This window comes from Molothrus aeneus, chromosome 21, assembly GCF_037042795.1.
Source record: "Molothrus aeneus isolate 106 chromosome 21, BPBGC_Maene_1.0, whole genome shotgun sequence".
Taxonomy (NCBI): Eukaryota; Metazoa; Chordata; class Aves; order Passeriformes; family Icteridae; genus Molothrus; species Molothrus aeneus.
Window position 1 is genome coordinate 4,080,275 of NC_089666.1, and position 15,804 is coordinate 4,096,078.

At 55.1% G+C, this 15,804-nt stretch overlaps 2 protein-coding genes across 3 annotated transcripts; both read left to right on the plus strand.

The window, feature by feature from the left end:
- The first annotated feature begins 714 nt into the window (after positions 1-714).
- Positions 715-12,347, plus strand: TMEM51 (transmembrane protein 51). 2 transcript variants are annotated; one of them, XM_066564082.1, is made up of 3 exons: positions 715-903; positions 9,286-9,703; positions 11,204-12,347. In XM_066564082.1, exons 2-3 carry the CDS (start codon positions 9,366-9,368, stop codon positions 11,613-11,615), a joined length of 750 nt encoding a protein of 249 aa, XP_066420179.1. In that variant the 5' UTR covers positions 715-903; positions 9,286-9,365; the 3' UTR covers positions 11,616-12,347. The 2 variants fall into 2 exon arrangements, with proteins under 2 accessions (XP_066420179.1, XP_066420180.1); XM_066564083.1 differs by lacking the exon at positions 715-903 and adding an exon at positions 3,929-6,792.
- A 1,935-nt stretch (positions 12,348-14,282) lies between these two features.
- On the plus strand, positions 14,283-15,752 carry MRPS16 (mitochondrial ribosomal protein S16). Its single transcript, XM_066564246.1, has 3 exons — positions 14,283-14,370; positions 14,448-14,705; positions 14,785-15,752. Exons 1-3 carry the CDS (start codon positions 14,358-14,360, stop codon positions 14,928-14,930), a joined length of 417 nt encoding a protein of 138 aa, XP_066420343.1. The 5' UTR covers positions 14,283-14,357; the 3' UTR covers positions 14,931-15,752.
- The last annotated feature ends 52 nt before the right edge of the window (positions 15,753-15,804 follow it).

Here is a 15,804-nt window from a genome sequence, read left to right on the forward strand (position 1 = left end):
TGCACTGAAGTTTGCCAGAGCCCAGCTCTGCTCCCCATGGCTCAGTCTGGAAACCATGGGAACGTCTGGCTGTGAGGCCAAGGCGTGTGGCCAGCAGCCATGGTGAGGGCTGTGCCCGGAACTGCTCTTCCCAGCGCACAAATGGTTAACTGGGAATGTTTATAGAGGGCAGCGGACTGATAAAAAGAGCTTTCCAGGCTCCCTGTGAGTGCAAGCTTGGCTCTGCTCTGTTGAATGCAGTGATGAGCCTGAGTGATTGGAGTTTATCAAAATTGGGCTTCTGCACACAAAGCTTGGAACTGATTGAGTAAAGGCTCCGCTCATTGTTACAAGAGTTTTACAAAGCAGGTCTATTACAAGATGGGTTTCAAACTGTAGAATAAAAACTAAAACTTTCATTAGGTGTTAGGAATAGATTTTTCCATGGGAGGATGGTGAGGCCCTAGCTCAGGTTGCCCAGAGAAGCTGTGGCTGCCCCATCCCCGAAAGTGTCCAAGGCCAGGTTGGATGAGGTGTGGAACAACCTGGGATGGTGGAAGGTGTCCCTGGACATGGTAGGGATGGGCTTTAAGGTCCTTTCCAACCCAAACCATTTCCGGTTTGGGTTGAAAGCAGCGATGTGGGGCTGAGATGCATCAAGCAGGGGCTGCAAGAGCTCTGAGGGGGTGACGCAATCGGCATCCCAAGTATGGCCCACACCTGGTTCTGGGGGTCTCCCTGGCGGTTTGTGGGAGTCTCCCTGCTGCTTTTGGAAGTCTCAGTTCCGCCCCTCCGCTGTTTCCCGGAACGGAGCCCAGTGCCCGGGGCGGGAGCGGCGGAGCCGGTCCCGGGAAGCGCCGCCCCGGAGGCCGGGCCGGGGAGGGCGGAGCGGCCCCGCCGGACCCACCACAGCCGCTGCCGGAGGTACGTGGGGTCGAGGGAACCGGGGTGGGGGGGACGGGATCCTCTGTTCTGGGACCCTTCGGAGCTCTGGGAAGCGGGAGCGGGGCGGGCTGGGCTCAGTCCCAACGGGAACGGGATCGCGAACGGGACCGGAGGGGAGTCGGAGCCGAGTCCGGCTCGGGCTGAGCTGGAATCACTTCCAAAGCTCGGGAAAACACCTGCAGAGCGGGGGGAGCACCCCTCAAAGCGGGAGCAAACACCCCTCAAAGCGGGAACAAACGCCCCTCAAAGCGGGAACAAACGCCCCCTCAAAGCGGGAGCAAACACCCCTCAGGAGCAAACACCCCTCAAAGCGGGAGCAAACACCCCCCAAAGCAGGAGCAAACTCCCCTCAGGAGCAAACACCCCTCAGAGCAGCAGCAAACACCCTCGGAGCGGGGACACGCGTGAGGGAGTGAGAGCGGCGGCGTGTGGGGAGCGGCGGCGGCGTGTGGGGAGCGGCGGGGCCTTGGGGTCACCCTTGGGGACACTTGGGCTTGGGGCGCCTCGTCAGCCCTGGCAGGCACCGGGCTGGCCGTGCTGAGAGTGGAGGAAGAGTGGCTGTGGTTTGGGGACCCTTCAGCTGCACTTTAGGGAGGATCAGCAGCAGGGAGGGCGCCAGGGAATGTCCCCCGCCGAACCCGGGCCGCTGCCGGTGCCCGCGGGAGCGGCACACGGATCCCGAGCCCGCGGTGGCCGTGCCCGTCCCCGGGAAGGTGCGGGAGCGGTGTGCGAGCCAGGCTGTCGGGAGAGCAAACAAAGCCAAGGGGAAGGACATTCCCTCAGGCCGGGTGGGGGCCGCGCGGTCCGTGAGCCCAGCGCCGGTCACTGGGGCTCGGCCCTTCCTGTGGTGCCATTGCCGCCCATGGAGGAACGGCCTGGAGCTTTGAGGGGCTCGGCAAACCTGCAAGTGTCTCCCGAGCATGTCCCAGAGTGGTTGTCTGCTGATGGTGGTGTTGGATTTTGGATTTTTGGTGGGGATGTGCATCACTGAGCACAGCATAGCTGGTTTTGTTGGGAAGTGTGGATGTGTGAGCAGAACCCAGCAGCTCCATGAACTTGTCCCGTGTGAGATGGGTTACTCTTGGCTCTGTGTGGTGGATGGAGCCTGGTGAGCTGAAGCTGCACCTGGAGGTGTGGTCCTGGCTTTCCTGCTCCTTAAAGCCTCTCTGGAGCAGACCTAGGCCACTGCCAGATGGGATGCTGGCACAACACATCCCTCTACAACAAATCCAACTGTCCACAGCCCTGGATGTCCTGGCATGAGAGCCAGAAAGGGAAAACCTCCCAGGTATCAGTGAAGAACATGTGGGTGTGGGGCTGGTGAGCCCAGCCCTGGACTCAGGTGACTCGGAAGGACGAGAAACACCTTTGATTTTAGCTGTGTAATTACACGGCTTGGAAAACCCTTGGGAAGGGAAGTGGCTGGGGAAGGAGGAATGTTTGGCCACCGGTGCCCTGGAGAGAGCTGAGTGCCAGTGCCTGGCGCCGTGGCGGTGCTGCAGGAGATGCCAGAGGGCCAGGGCTGGGCAGGGCTGTCTGCCTGCCCTCCTGCCTGGAGCCCAGGAGGAGAGATGCCTCCAGCAGCCCAGCTATGTGTCTGCCTCCCTGTGCTGCTCCAGCTTTTCTCATTCCCAGTGTGTTTCACAGGCAGAAACTGATGTCAGGGCTCTGTAGAAGCAGTTAAATATCTTGTGTGAGCAGTGAAGGGGCTTGGAGCGATGTAATCCCCAGTAAACCTCCCTCCATATCAAAATACCTGTGCCCACCTTGCGGAACACGGCTGCTCCGTGCCCCAGGCTGGCTCTGTGCCCTCCAGCATCACTGCTCACTCCCTTCCTGCCCTGGGGACTCCCTGGCTGTCCACAGTGGGTTTTCTTTGGTTGGAAAAGCATGGGAAGAGGTGATGCTGTGTTGGGGGAAAACACATTGCTGGAAATCCAGGCAGAGGATGAGGAAGGCGGTGCTGGCGAGGCCGATGGCAGCCAGTGAGAAGTGCCAGGTTAGTGGCTTGCAGGAAGGGGAGATAATCACCCAGGGGCTCCAGAGGTGCTTAAAGCACTCCAGAGGGGCTGGGAGGAAGCAGGAATGCTGGGTTCCCCTTCGGAGGACATCAGAAGGGCAGGTGGATAATGTCTCCCCATGCTGGAAGGCTCTGGAGGAGGGTGTGTTTGTCTGGGTGTTATCTGGGGAGAGCTCCCAGAACAAAAACCAGGGGGAGCCTGTGGAGGAATGGCTTTATCTCAGCTGAAACAGCAGATTAGAATTAAAAAAAAAAAAATTCCAAACTCTGAGGTGCAAAGTGGTGTCCAAAGGAAAGCAGGAATGAGTGCTGGGATTTTCCCAGGCCTAGGTGCACAAGGAATTCAGCTCCCTGGAGAGAGGTGGGCAGCCCTGTTGCCTGGAAAATAGAACAGATCTTCCCAACAACAGTTTTAGAGTGGATGCAAAAGCAAACCTTTACTTGAAAGCTTTCAGGTACACAATATGGCAAAAATCACACATGGTGTAGTAATTCTACAATTTTTATAGGTTTAGTTGATTAGTATACTTATTATATACTCTCCAATTAAAAGGTTAGTTGATTAGGTCATAATTCCAGGGTCCTGCCACACTGAAAGCAGTCCAGAGGCTTTTTTTGCTCCACTTTTGTTTTGTCTGGTCCAGATTCTGTTTGGAAAACAGGACATCCTTGTAGTCGATTCTCTTCTTGGAATAAGACTAAACAGTATTTTGGGAAAGTGTAGCTTATTGTTCCTAAATGTAGAGAGGAAAGATAGGAAAAGTACTGGGACTTACAGCCTACAACAATCTTCAAAGCTATAAATCCACCTGGCTGGCTGGCTGGAAATACGTGAAAAATATTAAATACATGAAAAACATTAAATATATTTTATATGAAATCTATGAAAAATATTAAAAGCTAAAAACCTTAGGCATCACCCCAAGCCCCCTGCCTGGTTTAACAGAGCTGGGCCTGGCAGCATTGGTGTGGCAGTTGGTCCCACTAACGAGGCTGGAGCAGGAAAAGCCCCAGGACAGTGTTTGCACAGCAACCAGGACACAGCCAGGGCTCGCCGACCTGCCCAGAGCGGTGCCAGCGTGGCCCGGGTGGCCACGGCAGCATTGTCCCCAGGAACAAATGGCAATGTCCTCAAACACAAGCGTGAAAGGACTCCCTGTCCCTGTCCACTGCCCCTGGAGCAGGCACTGCCTGCATGGATATAATGGAATTATGGGCAGAAGCAGCCTGGGAGGCAGTGTCTCGTATCTCAGTGGCAAAGGCCAAGGTGGCGGCTGCTGCACAGTCAGGATGGCAGCTCTGCAGCGTGGCCACCGTGCCCTGTGTGATCTGTGCCGCTTCAGAAACCCTTGGCAGCTGTGCCCACGATTCCCAGGGACACGGCAGAGGCAGGTGCACATGGCTTGGGAATGGTCAGGCGCAGCCTTGTGGAAATGGGCTGTTTTGTGGGTCACTGTTGCTCTGCTGTGGAGGCCACGGCCAGCTGGGTGGATTGCAGCAATGGGAGCCTGGGAATGGGCTTTGCCCTTGTTTTGCAGGAAGTGGCAGAGCTGGGGGCCCTGGGCTCCCTCTGGAGTGGGAGAGCCTTGGGCAAGGTTTGAGGAAAACATCACTGTTCCCTACAAGGTACAGCTGAGGAGGGGTTGTTAAAAATTAAATTTAAGAGAGAGGGTAAAATAACTCTTAAATGTCTGTAGGGAATGCTGTGGACAGTGGAGATGTGGATGTGTTCTTTTGTGCTCTAGGCAGGAAGTGTAAGCAAAATGTGGAGAAGCCCTGATAGTCTGTGTGGGGCTGTCCCTGCAGATTCCTGTTCCCTGGTGAGATGCTCTAAAATGGGCTGGGATTTGTGCAAAAGATCAGAAATTGTCTAAATCAGCAGCAGTGTTTCTTTTAGTGACTCAGCTGGATTTCTCTGGCTATTCCCTGCATCCCCTGGGCTGCAGCTGGCCACAAACATCCCTGTTCCTGGGGCAGGGCTAACAGGGGAGCAAAGAGGGACAAAATAAGAGAAACCATGGCAGGGAGCTGGAAGTAGATGGTTTTTAAGATCCCTTCCAAACCCAAACATTCTGGGACTCTATGAAAATACCTCCCAAGTCCTGACCTGTTGCTTTGTGTCCCTGGTGGGTTGAGCCCCGAGGCTGTGGCCATTGCAGGAACAAGCTCCTGAGGATGTGCCTGGCCAGCAATTAGCAGGGAAGGAGGTTAATGAGCAGGTTCTCTGGGTGGAAGCATGAAGATGAAGGGAGAGCCTTGTAATCTAACAGAGAGGAGACTGGAATCTTTGGATGGTTGGAGAACGGGTTTATTTTCCCCCAGAATTTTCAGAACATGAGTTGTGTGACTGGTGATGGAGTCACACCCTGGTTTTTGGAGGCAGCTCTGAGGGGCTGTGTCACTGTGGGGAGTGAGGCAGCCCTGGAGCTCATCCCATGTCTGGTGACTGCATGGGGGTTCGACCTGTTCCCTGGACAGGTTCCCTGGACTGCAGCCTCACCTCCCGTGATCCTGTGACAGAGGCGCTGCTGCTGGAGCGTGAGTGGGAAGGTGATGTCACGGCAGGGAAAAATCCAAAGGTTGTGGAGGGCAGAGGAGCGTGGGCGCTGGGAGGGCAGCAGGGGTGCCGGGCTTCCTCGTGAGTCACAGCAGGGCCACAGCTCCTCCCGGGGCACCGGCGTGTGCAACGCGATCCGGGCTGACCCTGTCGGGTGGTCTGTGTCCCATCCAGGGAAACTGTTCCTGCTGCTGCTGCTCCACCTGGCTGCCCGTGCCAGAGCCTTCGGGGCATGTGGTGCTGAGAACGGGCTTATCGCGAACCTTCCCGGGCCCAATTAACACGTGGAGATGTCGCAAGAGCATCCCGGAAGGGCTCCGCAGCTGCAGGAGTAGGGCAGAGGTGCGGGAAGCCCAGAGGAGGTGTGGGTGCCCCCGGGCTTGTGCTGGAGGAGTTTAATGGTTTGGAGATCCTGGTGTAAATCATTGCCAGGGCAGGGCACGGCAGGCAGGGAACGGGATGGAGGGGGTCTGGTTTGCAGGGAAAAAGGGAAGGGGGATCTAGGGGCTGAAAAACTCAGGCATTGCTTGCCCACCTGATGTGGGGACAAACTTTTTATAGGGCCTGCTGTGAAAGGACAAGGGGAGATGATTCTAAAGTCAAAGAGGGATAATTTGAACCAGATATTTAGGAAGAAATTCTTCTCTGTGAGGGTGGTGAGGCCCTGGCACAGGTTGCCCACAGAAGCTGTGGCTGCCCCATCCCTAGGAGTATTCAAGGCCAGGTTGGATGGTGGAAGCTGTCCCTGCCCAGGGCAGGAGGTGGGATGAGATGAGCTTTAAGGTTCCTCCAACCCAAACCGTTCTGTGGTGCTGGATGAGGTTCCAGACAGTGCTGGAGCTGAGGCAGAGCCAGCAGCAGCTCCCTTCCCGGGATACTGACGTCAGGGCACTGTTGGAGCAGCGATAGGAACAGCTCTGGGAAGCCAGGAGAGCAGCTAATTCAATGGAGAAATAGACTGGAATAGCAAGTCTCCTGCTTTAATCTGATTGCTGGGCTGATGGGTAGCACTGCAATGGATCTGTAAAAAACTTCCAGGCACAGGGGTGACGTAGGAGCTGAATTCCTGCCCACTTCCAGGACTGAGGTGCCTGAGGGGAGGCACAGAGGCGGTGAGCAGGCACAGAGCTTTAGATACCATGGGTGGATGTGCCCAGCCGTGTGTGTGTTCTGTGCCCACTGTGGGTGCAGTGCGAATTTCCTGCCCCGAGGCCATCACAGCTGTTCTCAAGTGAAGTCCTGGCTGGCTGATGTGTTTGTGGCAAGGATGGGAGCTCAGCTGGATCATCAGGTGAGGGAAAAGCTCCACAGGGCTCAAGCAGGGAGCAAAACCTTTGTGTGGGAGGGCAGAGGGCAGTGCTGGTACCACCAGTGGCAGGCTTGGAAGTGCTTGGGTGGGAGGGTGGCTCTTGGGATGCAGGCGAGGACATTTTGGGTGCTTTCCACATCCTCAACAGCTGCTCACTAGGATGGAATTAAAGCTGGGCTCAGTGGATTCCTTCCCCCAGGAGCACACAGAGCAGCAGCCTGTGCTGGAGCTGGCATGGCAGGGAATGACGGGCTTGTCCCTGCCTGCCTGTGGCAGCTCCCACTGGGCTCGGATCTGCAGCTCCTGGGTGTCCCAGAACCCCAGAAAACCATGGGGGACAAGACTTTGCCCTGCCCAGAGCCATGTGGGGCCAGGGCTGTGTGCAGAGGGGCTGGGACACCCCTCTGGGAGTCTCCCCAGCCGTGCTGGGGCACAGGCAGTGGGCAGGGAAGTTGCTCTGCAGATTCCTCCTCTCCAGGCTGGCGTGCGTGTCCTTTCCTGCTGCAGCCGCTCTGTTCTCTGGAAGTGCTGTTTTATTCTGGCCCTTGACCCTGCAATCTGGGCGTGCACTCAAGCTAAACAAGCAAACATGAAACTTTGGAGCTCGGGAGGGTTGAGCTGAAGGGTGTGAGGGGGTGTGTGGATATATCACCACTGACAGCACTGACCACAGGCACCTCCAGCCCAACCTGGCATAAAGAAGCCAGGGAGGGAAGGAGAGATCCCAGACATGGCACATCCATAAACCTGCACGGCTCACTGGGCTGCAGATGGGGCAGTTCTGCTGTGAGGATGCAAGCTGCCCACGCATGGGTCACTGGACCAGAGGCCAGGGAGGCAAGTGGGCAGGAAATGGCTCTGTGTGTTTATTTTTGGAACTCAAGCGCATTTGGTCCTGGTGACTTGGAAAACAGTCAGAGGAAGAGTTCCCACCCGTGGCCTGGCTGGGTGGGAGTGTTCTGCTCGACATCCCTGAGGGATGCAGCTGGGGCACTCAGCACCACAGTGTGCTGCTCCAGGGAGGGTGACAGCCAGCCTGGAGTGAGCCTGGGCCCTACCAAGGGCTCTCCATCCCGGCAGCCCTTGCCAGCAGCAGCCAGGGGAAGCCACAGGGTCGAGCTGGCTGGGAGGGAGGCAGTTTTGGTTTCTGTTCTCTGGGCAGGAAGGCATTTCAGGGCAGGCAGCCATTGCCGTGAGGAGCCCTGCTCCCTCCCAAACAGGGGGAGAGGAGAAGCTGTTCAGCTAGAGGTGGGTTTCTGAGCACTTCCAGGTTGGTTTGTATTGACAACAGCTCTTGAAATCGATTTTGATGGCCTTCTTTTGGTGCTGTGAAGCTGTCAGTTATCACACTCCTAAGGACAGGCAACCTATGCCCTTAGCAAACATCAGTGATTGGATTGCTTTCAAAGGTTGCTGGATATTACAGCTGAGAAAGTAGTGAAGGATGGGGATGAGGAAGGATCCAGGAAGGATCTACCCTGCTCTATCCTGACATGAACTCCTCAGCTTGAGGAGAGATGACTGAGATTTGTGAGAGGGTCAGGTCCAGGGAGTGGTGCTTGGGGCACAGTGGTTTGTTAGATGGGGGTTTATCGATACCAATGACAGGAGTTTAGGTGGGATGATTAAGGAGAAGGTGAATCATGAAGTAAGCACGATAAAAAATCAGGGGCTGGGGTTTAGTTTAGGCAAACCATTAAGGAGGGGGAGAGGCCTCTTTCTTTAGCTAATGGTGGTGTGACCGTGTTCACAGGGGTCCAAGGAAGAGGGAAGAGACAAGGATCTGACTCCATGTTTCAGAAGGCTTGATTTATTATTTTATGATATATATTATATTAAAACTCTGCTAAAAGAATAGAAGAAAAGATTTCATCAGAAGGCTGGCTAAGAATAGAAAAAGAAAGAATGATAACAAAGGCTTGTGTCTCGGACAGAGAGTCCGAGCCAGCTGGGCTGTGATTGGCCATTGATTAGAAACAACCACATGAGACCAATCTCAGATGCACCTGTTGCATTCCACAGCAGCAGATAACCATTGGTTACATTTTGTTCCTGAGGCCTCTCAGCTTCTCAGGAGGAAAAATCCTAAGGAAAGGATTTTTCATAAAAGACGTCTGTGACATGCTGGCTCATAGCTTCTCAATGATTAGGATGGTACTAGAGAGGATCAGCTTGAGATTCCAGTGTCAGTTGGTTAAACTGATGCCGTGGTGGCTGCAGAGCCTCTGCTGTGTGCCATGCACTCACCACTCTCGTGTGGAGGAGTTTTGGACCGAGGTAATGCGGGGTGGGAGGGCGCCTTGTTGTGTTGTTATGAGCATGTATAGGGTGTATGAGGCGGTGAGTAGGATTGTGGCTCCTGTGAGGATAATCCTGAAGGCGGATCAGTTGAAAAGTGCAATTATAACAGTTAGTTCTGCTATGAGGTTCGTTGGTGATGGAGTCACAGCCTGGTGTTTTCCCCTGTGTCCCCAGAGCTCTCATGCCAGCAGGGCTGCAGCCCCCGTGCCCCGAGCCATGCGGTGACAGTGCCGTGGGCACAGCCCCCCGCAGCCATGGCCCAGTCCCGGGCCAACGGCTCCCACTACGCCCTGACGGCCATCGGGCTGGGCATGCTGGTGCTGGGCATCATCATGGCCGTGTGGAACCTGGTGCCCGGCTTCGGCCCCCCCGACAAACCCGGCAGCAACAGCAGCAAACCCGACCGCGGCTCCGGCGGCATCCTCAAGAGCAAAACCTTCTCGGTGGCCTACGTGCTGGTGGGGGCCGGGCTGCTGCTGCTCCTGCTCTCCCTCTGCCTCAACGTCCGCGACAAGAAGAGGCAGAGCCAGGAGCTCTCCATCGCTCACGTGCAGCGCCAGGCGTCTGCAGAGCCCTCGCAGCAGGAGGACAGGTGAGGAGGGGTTCTGGGGGCAAAGGGAGCGGGATTGGGGTGGGAATGAAGCCAAGGGATGTTGTTACTCAGGAGGATCTGGAGTGTCACTCTGATTTTTTAAGATTTTCTAAGCCTTCTGATGTTGACATTCTTGTAGCAAACTTTCTCACACACTTTCTGTAAATGGCTCATTGTTTTGCACTCTTTTATAGAAGAAGAGAAATTTGACGGACTGTTGGTTTGTCCAGTGTCATTGGAGAGGTGGCACTGTCACCCTCCAATCCACTGTCACTCTTAGAAAACTATAAATGTTGGAGTCAGAAAATAAACTTCCCTTCTTTCTTCACCTTAAGAACAGCTATGTGTGCTCATGTTCTTTCGTGTCCTATAGCGACATCAGAGGAAGGCAGCGTGTGCTGAAATGAGGAAGCAAATACCATAGCTAAAGGTTTTGGTGTGTCCTGGAGATGGGGAAGGAATGGCTCCAGCTGCATTTATGCAGCTGTGAGTGGAAGGGAGCCCCACTGGTGTGTGAGGTGGGGTCTAGGCAGAGCTGAGGCCAGGGCAGCATTGGGAGAGGTGCCACTCCTGGCTGGGCTGGCACACAGGACTGAGCTGAGGGAATCTGAGCAGGTCCTGGGTGACACAGAGAGCAGGAGAGCAGCCAGATGGCATTTAATGGAGAAGGGCAAAAATTTCACCCCCATTTCTGATGGGGTGGGGTGGTTTTATTCTTCCCTCTCCGTCCCCTTCCCAAATGAAGCTGTGCTACCCAGATGTAACTCCTAACGCAGGGGAGGGGCTGGCTCTGCCTGGCTGGGTGCAGCCAAGGTGCCAAAGAGCCTTGGAGACTGGCCTTGGAGTTTAGACCCGGTGAAAGTCTGCAGGGCTCAGCTGTTTGCCCAGGGAGTTTTGTGGGGCAGAGCAAAGGCTGCTGCCACAGCAGGCAGGGGAGCACTGAGACAGTGTGGGGTGCAAGGGGACAGGAGGGGACAGTGGCTCTGCTGGCTCTGGTCAGGGTCTGCAGATCCTCGGAGAGAAGTGATTTTCCATGTTTGATTGGAAAGTTAAGTTCAGAATGCCAGAGAAATGGCAAGTATTGTGTGCAGGTGGCATAGAGCTGAATCTCTTTGCAGAAAAACCCAAGGTACCCAACCCATAAGACATCAGAATGACAAAGACAGAGGGGTGATGTCCTTTTCTAATGTATTTTGACTGATTTTTGTGAGTGGAGGAGAGAAACTGATGTTCTCTTGAGAGAAGAAATCACTTCTGGGCAATAGAAAAGGGTCTGTGGGCAGAGAAAGTGATGATCAAATATGGCCATAAGTCACAAGAAAATAAAATCTGTCTGAACTTAGGTGGGGTCACTATTTATTCTGTCAAGCAAAAGGAAACTGGAATATAATGGAGAAGGGCAAAAACTATTTCTGGTGGGGTGGGGTGGTTTTATTCTTCCCTCCCCATCCCCTTCCCAAACGAAGCTGTGCTACCCAGACTTAACTCTTTCCCCTCCAGCCAAGAAGAGGATGAAGACGTCTCTTCCCAATATTACGTGCCCAGCTATGAGGAGGTGATGAACACGGGCTACTCGGAGCCCAGAGACTCGGACAGGAGCAACAGGCTCAGCGTGTCCCTGCCCTCCTACGAGTCCCTGGCGGGGCTGGAGGAGGGCGGAGCGGCGCCGGGGGCGGCGGGCGCGGAGCCCGGCCCCGAGAGGCCGCCCAGCCGGCACAGCTCCCGCCTCAGCAAGCGCCTCAAGCCCCTCAAGGTGCGCAGGATCAAGTCAGAGAAGCTGCACCTGAAGGACATCAGGCTAAACCTGGCACAGGGCAACAGCAGCGTCCCTATCACCATAGAGCCCCTCACGCCTCCGCCCAAGTATGAGGAGATCCAGGAGAAAATGCCAGTGGGCCAGCAAATGCCTTAAAAAAAAAAAAATGGAGGAATCTGTGATGCTGCTTGGTTGAGGGTTTTCTAAAACCCACCGTGCCAAGAGGGGGTTGGTGTGGGGGGGCAGAAGCAGCCAGGGCTCCCTGGAAGCTGCCACGTGGAGGACGTGCCGTGGCACAAGGATGGGACTCATTTTCCCTGGGACTGGGTTTTACAAAAGACTGTGGGGAAAGAAACCTGAACACCACAAGTTCTGCTGCTGTGAAGTAAATGAAGGCTGGACATGCCAAAAGTGTCACTTGTGGTGTTTGAAATGAGACCACCCAGTGCATCCTCTCATCTCCTCTCCCCCTCCCTTCCAGCAAGACTTTTCCAAGCCAGCAAAGTGATGTTGCAGAAGGATTTTCCAAGTGGAAAAGTGAAATGTTTCTTTTTTCGGCTGTCTTTTCTTTCTGAGGAAGGGGAAGCACATTGCCAGAGAAGCACCAGGGCTCTCCCTGGCTCCCAGCTGGGCTGGGCTGGTGGCCCTGAGCCAGCCCTGACTCCTGCCAAGGTCTCTGCTGGCTGGTGGGAAGCAGCTGAAAGGGGCCTCCTGCTCCTCAGGGAGAGGATGGATCTCCTGCCTTGCTGCTTTCCCTGCTGTGTTTTGTGCTCCATTCGAGGCAAGTGGGTGACTCTGGGGGCTTGGGAGTGCCAGAGCCAGGGGTGAAACCACTGCTGAGCATCCTGTGCAGGCAGGCTGGTCTGAATAAATGTTTTGTATGTTGTGTTTGCTGTGTGTTTTGTACATTGTGTGTGTGTGTTTTGCACATTGTGTGTGTATTGTAAATGTGTGTGTGTGTTTTGTACATTGTGAGTGTGTTTTGTACATTGTGTGTGTTGTGTACACTTTGTGTGTGTTTTTTACATTGTGTGTGTATTGTGTACAGTGTGTGTTTTTTGTGTGTGTGTTGTGTACATTGTGTGTTGTGTACATTGAGTGTGTGTGTTGTAAATGTTATGTGTGTTTTTTGTACATCATGTGTGTATTTTACATTGAGTGTCTGTGTGTTGTGCACATTATGTGTGTTGTGTACATTGTGTGTGACGCACTGTGTGTGGTAAATGTGTGTGGGTTGTGTACACTGTCTTTTTTAAGTTATGAGTGCATTTTGTACATTGTGTGTATTGTGTACATTGAGTGTGTGTGTTGTAAATGTGTGTGTGTGTTTTATGTTGAATGTGTGTGTTGTGTGCATTGAGTGTGTGTGTGTTTTGTACATTGTGTGTGTATTTTGTACATTATGTGTGTGTTTTTTATGTTGTATGTGTGTTTTGCACGTTGTGTGTGTGTGTTTTGCACATTGTGTGTATGTGTTTTGTACATTTTGTGTGTGTTTTGTACATTGTGTGTGTGTGTTGTACACTCTGTGTGTGTGTGTGTGTGTGTTGTGTACTCGTGCATGCTTGGCCCTTCCCAAGTTTGTGATCCATCAGCAGATGCTGCTCCATGGGCATCCCCATCTCCAGCATGGAGCTGTGTTGTGCTGCCAGGATTGTTGCTTGGAAAAAGAAGAAGAAAAACCCTGAACTGAACAAAGCCAACAGGAAAAACTCAGCCAGGCAGGCAGTAGCATGGCCAAGGTTTCCAAGGCTACTGCAGCCACACTGCCAGATGGGACATGGCCACTTTTGGGGTCATTTTGTGCAATTCTGGTGCTTGAGTTGGTTGAACCATTCATGGCTCAGGTTGTGTTGGGTAGGAGGTTCCTGAAGGAGAAGTTGGTTTCTTGGTGCAAGCCTTGCAGGTGAGGGGGCCGGGCAAGGAGAGCCTTTTCAAAGCACTCAGGGTGTTTCCAGCTGGAATCCTACACCAGGACCATGGGGAGCCACAGAGGGGTCGACATCGTCCTGCAGGTGGGGCTGAGGCAGCTGAGCATCCTAAAAGGGGAGGGAGATGTGCAAAGTGTGGAGCTACCAGTTTTTGCTGGGACTGACAGCCAGAAAAGGGGCTTGGAAAAGCAGGAATGAACCTGGAGCCACCTCCAGCGGCGTCCCCTGCCTGTCCCTCGCCTGCTCCCAGTCTGCAGGGGGAGCAGATCGCGCTGCAGCCCTGGAATTCTCCATCTCAGAACCCAGCTTCATCCTCCAGGACTTCAGCTCCCCCCAGGGCACCTTTGTCAACAGCTGCCAGGTCAGGGTGAGGCCGGGGGACATCTCCAGGGAAAGGTACCCAGCAGAGCTGGGTGGGTGCTGCTGCCCAGGGAAGGCTCCAGAAGCAGGAACTCGCTCCCAGCTCCTCTGGGCAGTCCTTGGGAAAGGCGAGGAGCAAACGTAAAGCTGGAGCTCCCTCTGCTGAAGAAACGCGGGCAGGTTGGTAGGGAAAAGGAAAGCACGCGACAGAGATGCACTGGCTAAGGTAGATTTGAATTTCTTATATTCTAAAATCTTGTGTATGATACAGCAGATACGGGGGGTTATTTTAAAATCAATTTTTATATAAGCACCGTTATTTGTCAACAGATATCACAATGACAAACTCTGCAGTTTCAGTATTTTGCACACACGCACACCGTCCCTGTGAATTTTCAGGTGTTTTGGGGCTGTACCCTCCTTTTTTGGGGAGCCCATGCTCCCCCCCACCCCCCCCACCCTCCACCCTCCACCCTCCACCCTCCACCGCAGCGACATTGGGATCCCCAATGACGTCATCATCCGGACTCCAACTCCCGGCAGCCACCGCGCGGCTTCCTGCCCCTTACGTCATCTCTGCGCGCCGCGCGCGGGCTGTGCCGCCGCCATGGTGCAGCTCGGTGAGTGCGGCGGGCCCGGAGCGGCCCCGCTCGGCCCCGTCCGGCCCGGCCGTGACCGCCCCACGCTCTCTCCGCAGGGAGCCGCCTCCTGAGGGGCCGCGGCGGCCACGTCGTCATCCGCTTCGCGCTGGGGGGCTGCACCAACCGGCCGTTCTTCCGCATCGTGGCGGCCAACAGCCGGCGCGCCCGCGACGGGAAGTACCTGGAGCAGCTCGGCTGCCTGGACCCGCTGCCCAACGCGCACGGCGAGAAGGTGGCGGGGCTCAACCTGGAGCGGCTGCGCTACTGGCTGGGCTGCGGCGCGCAGCTCTCCCGGCCCGCCGAGAAGCTCCTGGGTAGGCTTGGGGGGGGCAGGGATGGATGGGGGCGGGCGGGCAGGGCTCGGTGCCGCTCTCACCGCGTCTCACCGGGCAGGGCTGGCGGGGTTCCTGCCGCTCCACCCCATGACGGTGACCGGCGCCGAGAGGCTGCGCCGGCGGCGACAGCGCGAGCAGCAGCCGGAGGCTGCCCCTGCGGACGGCTCGGCCGAGCCCGGCACCGACAGCGGCACCGCGCCCTGACACGGCCCGGCCGGGAGCGTCCCGAGCGGCCCGGGGCTGCTCCGGCCCGGGTGTGCACGGACTCGGGACCTCTCCGGCCCGGGGCTGCACCGGCTTGGGACTGCTCCGGCCCCGGGTGTGCTCCGGCCTTCCCGGGCCCGAGGTCTCTCCTGCCCTGTCAGTGCATCTGACCCCATTAAAACGTTACCTCTGCACTCGGCACCGTCCCTCTGCTGCTTTCTCCAGACTCCTCTCGGTCGGAGCTCACCGTTGCCACGTGTGGTGCATAGAAGAGGCTCTGCTGCTCTAATGCAGCTACAGGAGCGTTCCAGGAGGGAGTTCCCCAGGTTTGCCGTTGTTTCCAGGCGCTCTGCAGAGTTTTGACTCCCGGCTGTGAGTTACTGTAACAGAGCAGTGCAGAGGGTGCAGGGCAGGCCTGGCACAGACAGGTGCAAATCCAAGTGCAGTTGGTTTCCTGTTAACTCTCCAGAGAGGTTCTGGGGCTGTTTGTTCATTTAAAAGCAAAAGAGAAAATTTCAGTCTCATGCAACTCCCTCCCCCAGTCCCTCTTTACAAATCCTACTATTTAATCCCATATTTGACCCTGTTCCAAGAGACAAGAAACCCACCAAAGTCTCTCCTACCTTAGATGGACCCCTGAGCTTTTTGGGGTTTCCTTTGTGCAACACTTAAATGAGTCTACAAATGTCAGGCAGACAAGTTTCCAGTGTTGCATCTCAATAAAACTGCCAGTGCAACCAACCTCTGAGGGAGGGAAAGCACATTAAGAACCTTTTTACACATATTCTTTTTTTAATAAACTGTATCTCCTGTAGAGTGCAAGATGCTTAATTATTCATTTGTAGAAAATAAATTGTCTAGAGAACACTTAAAC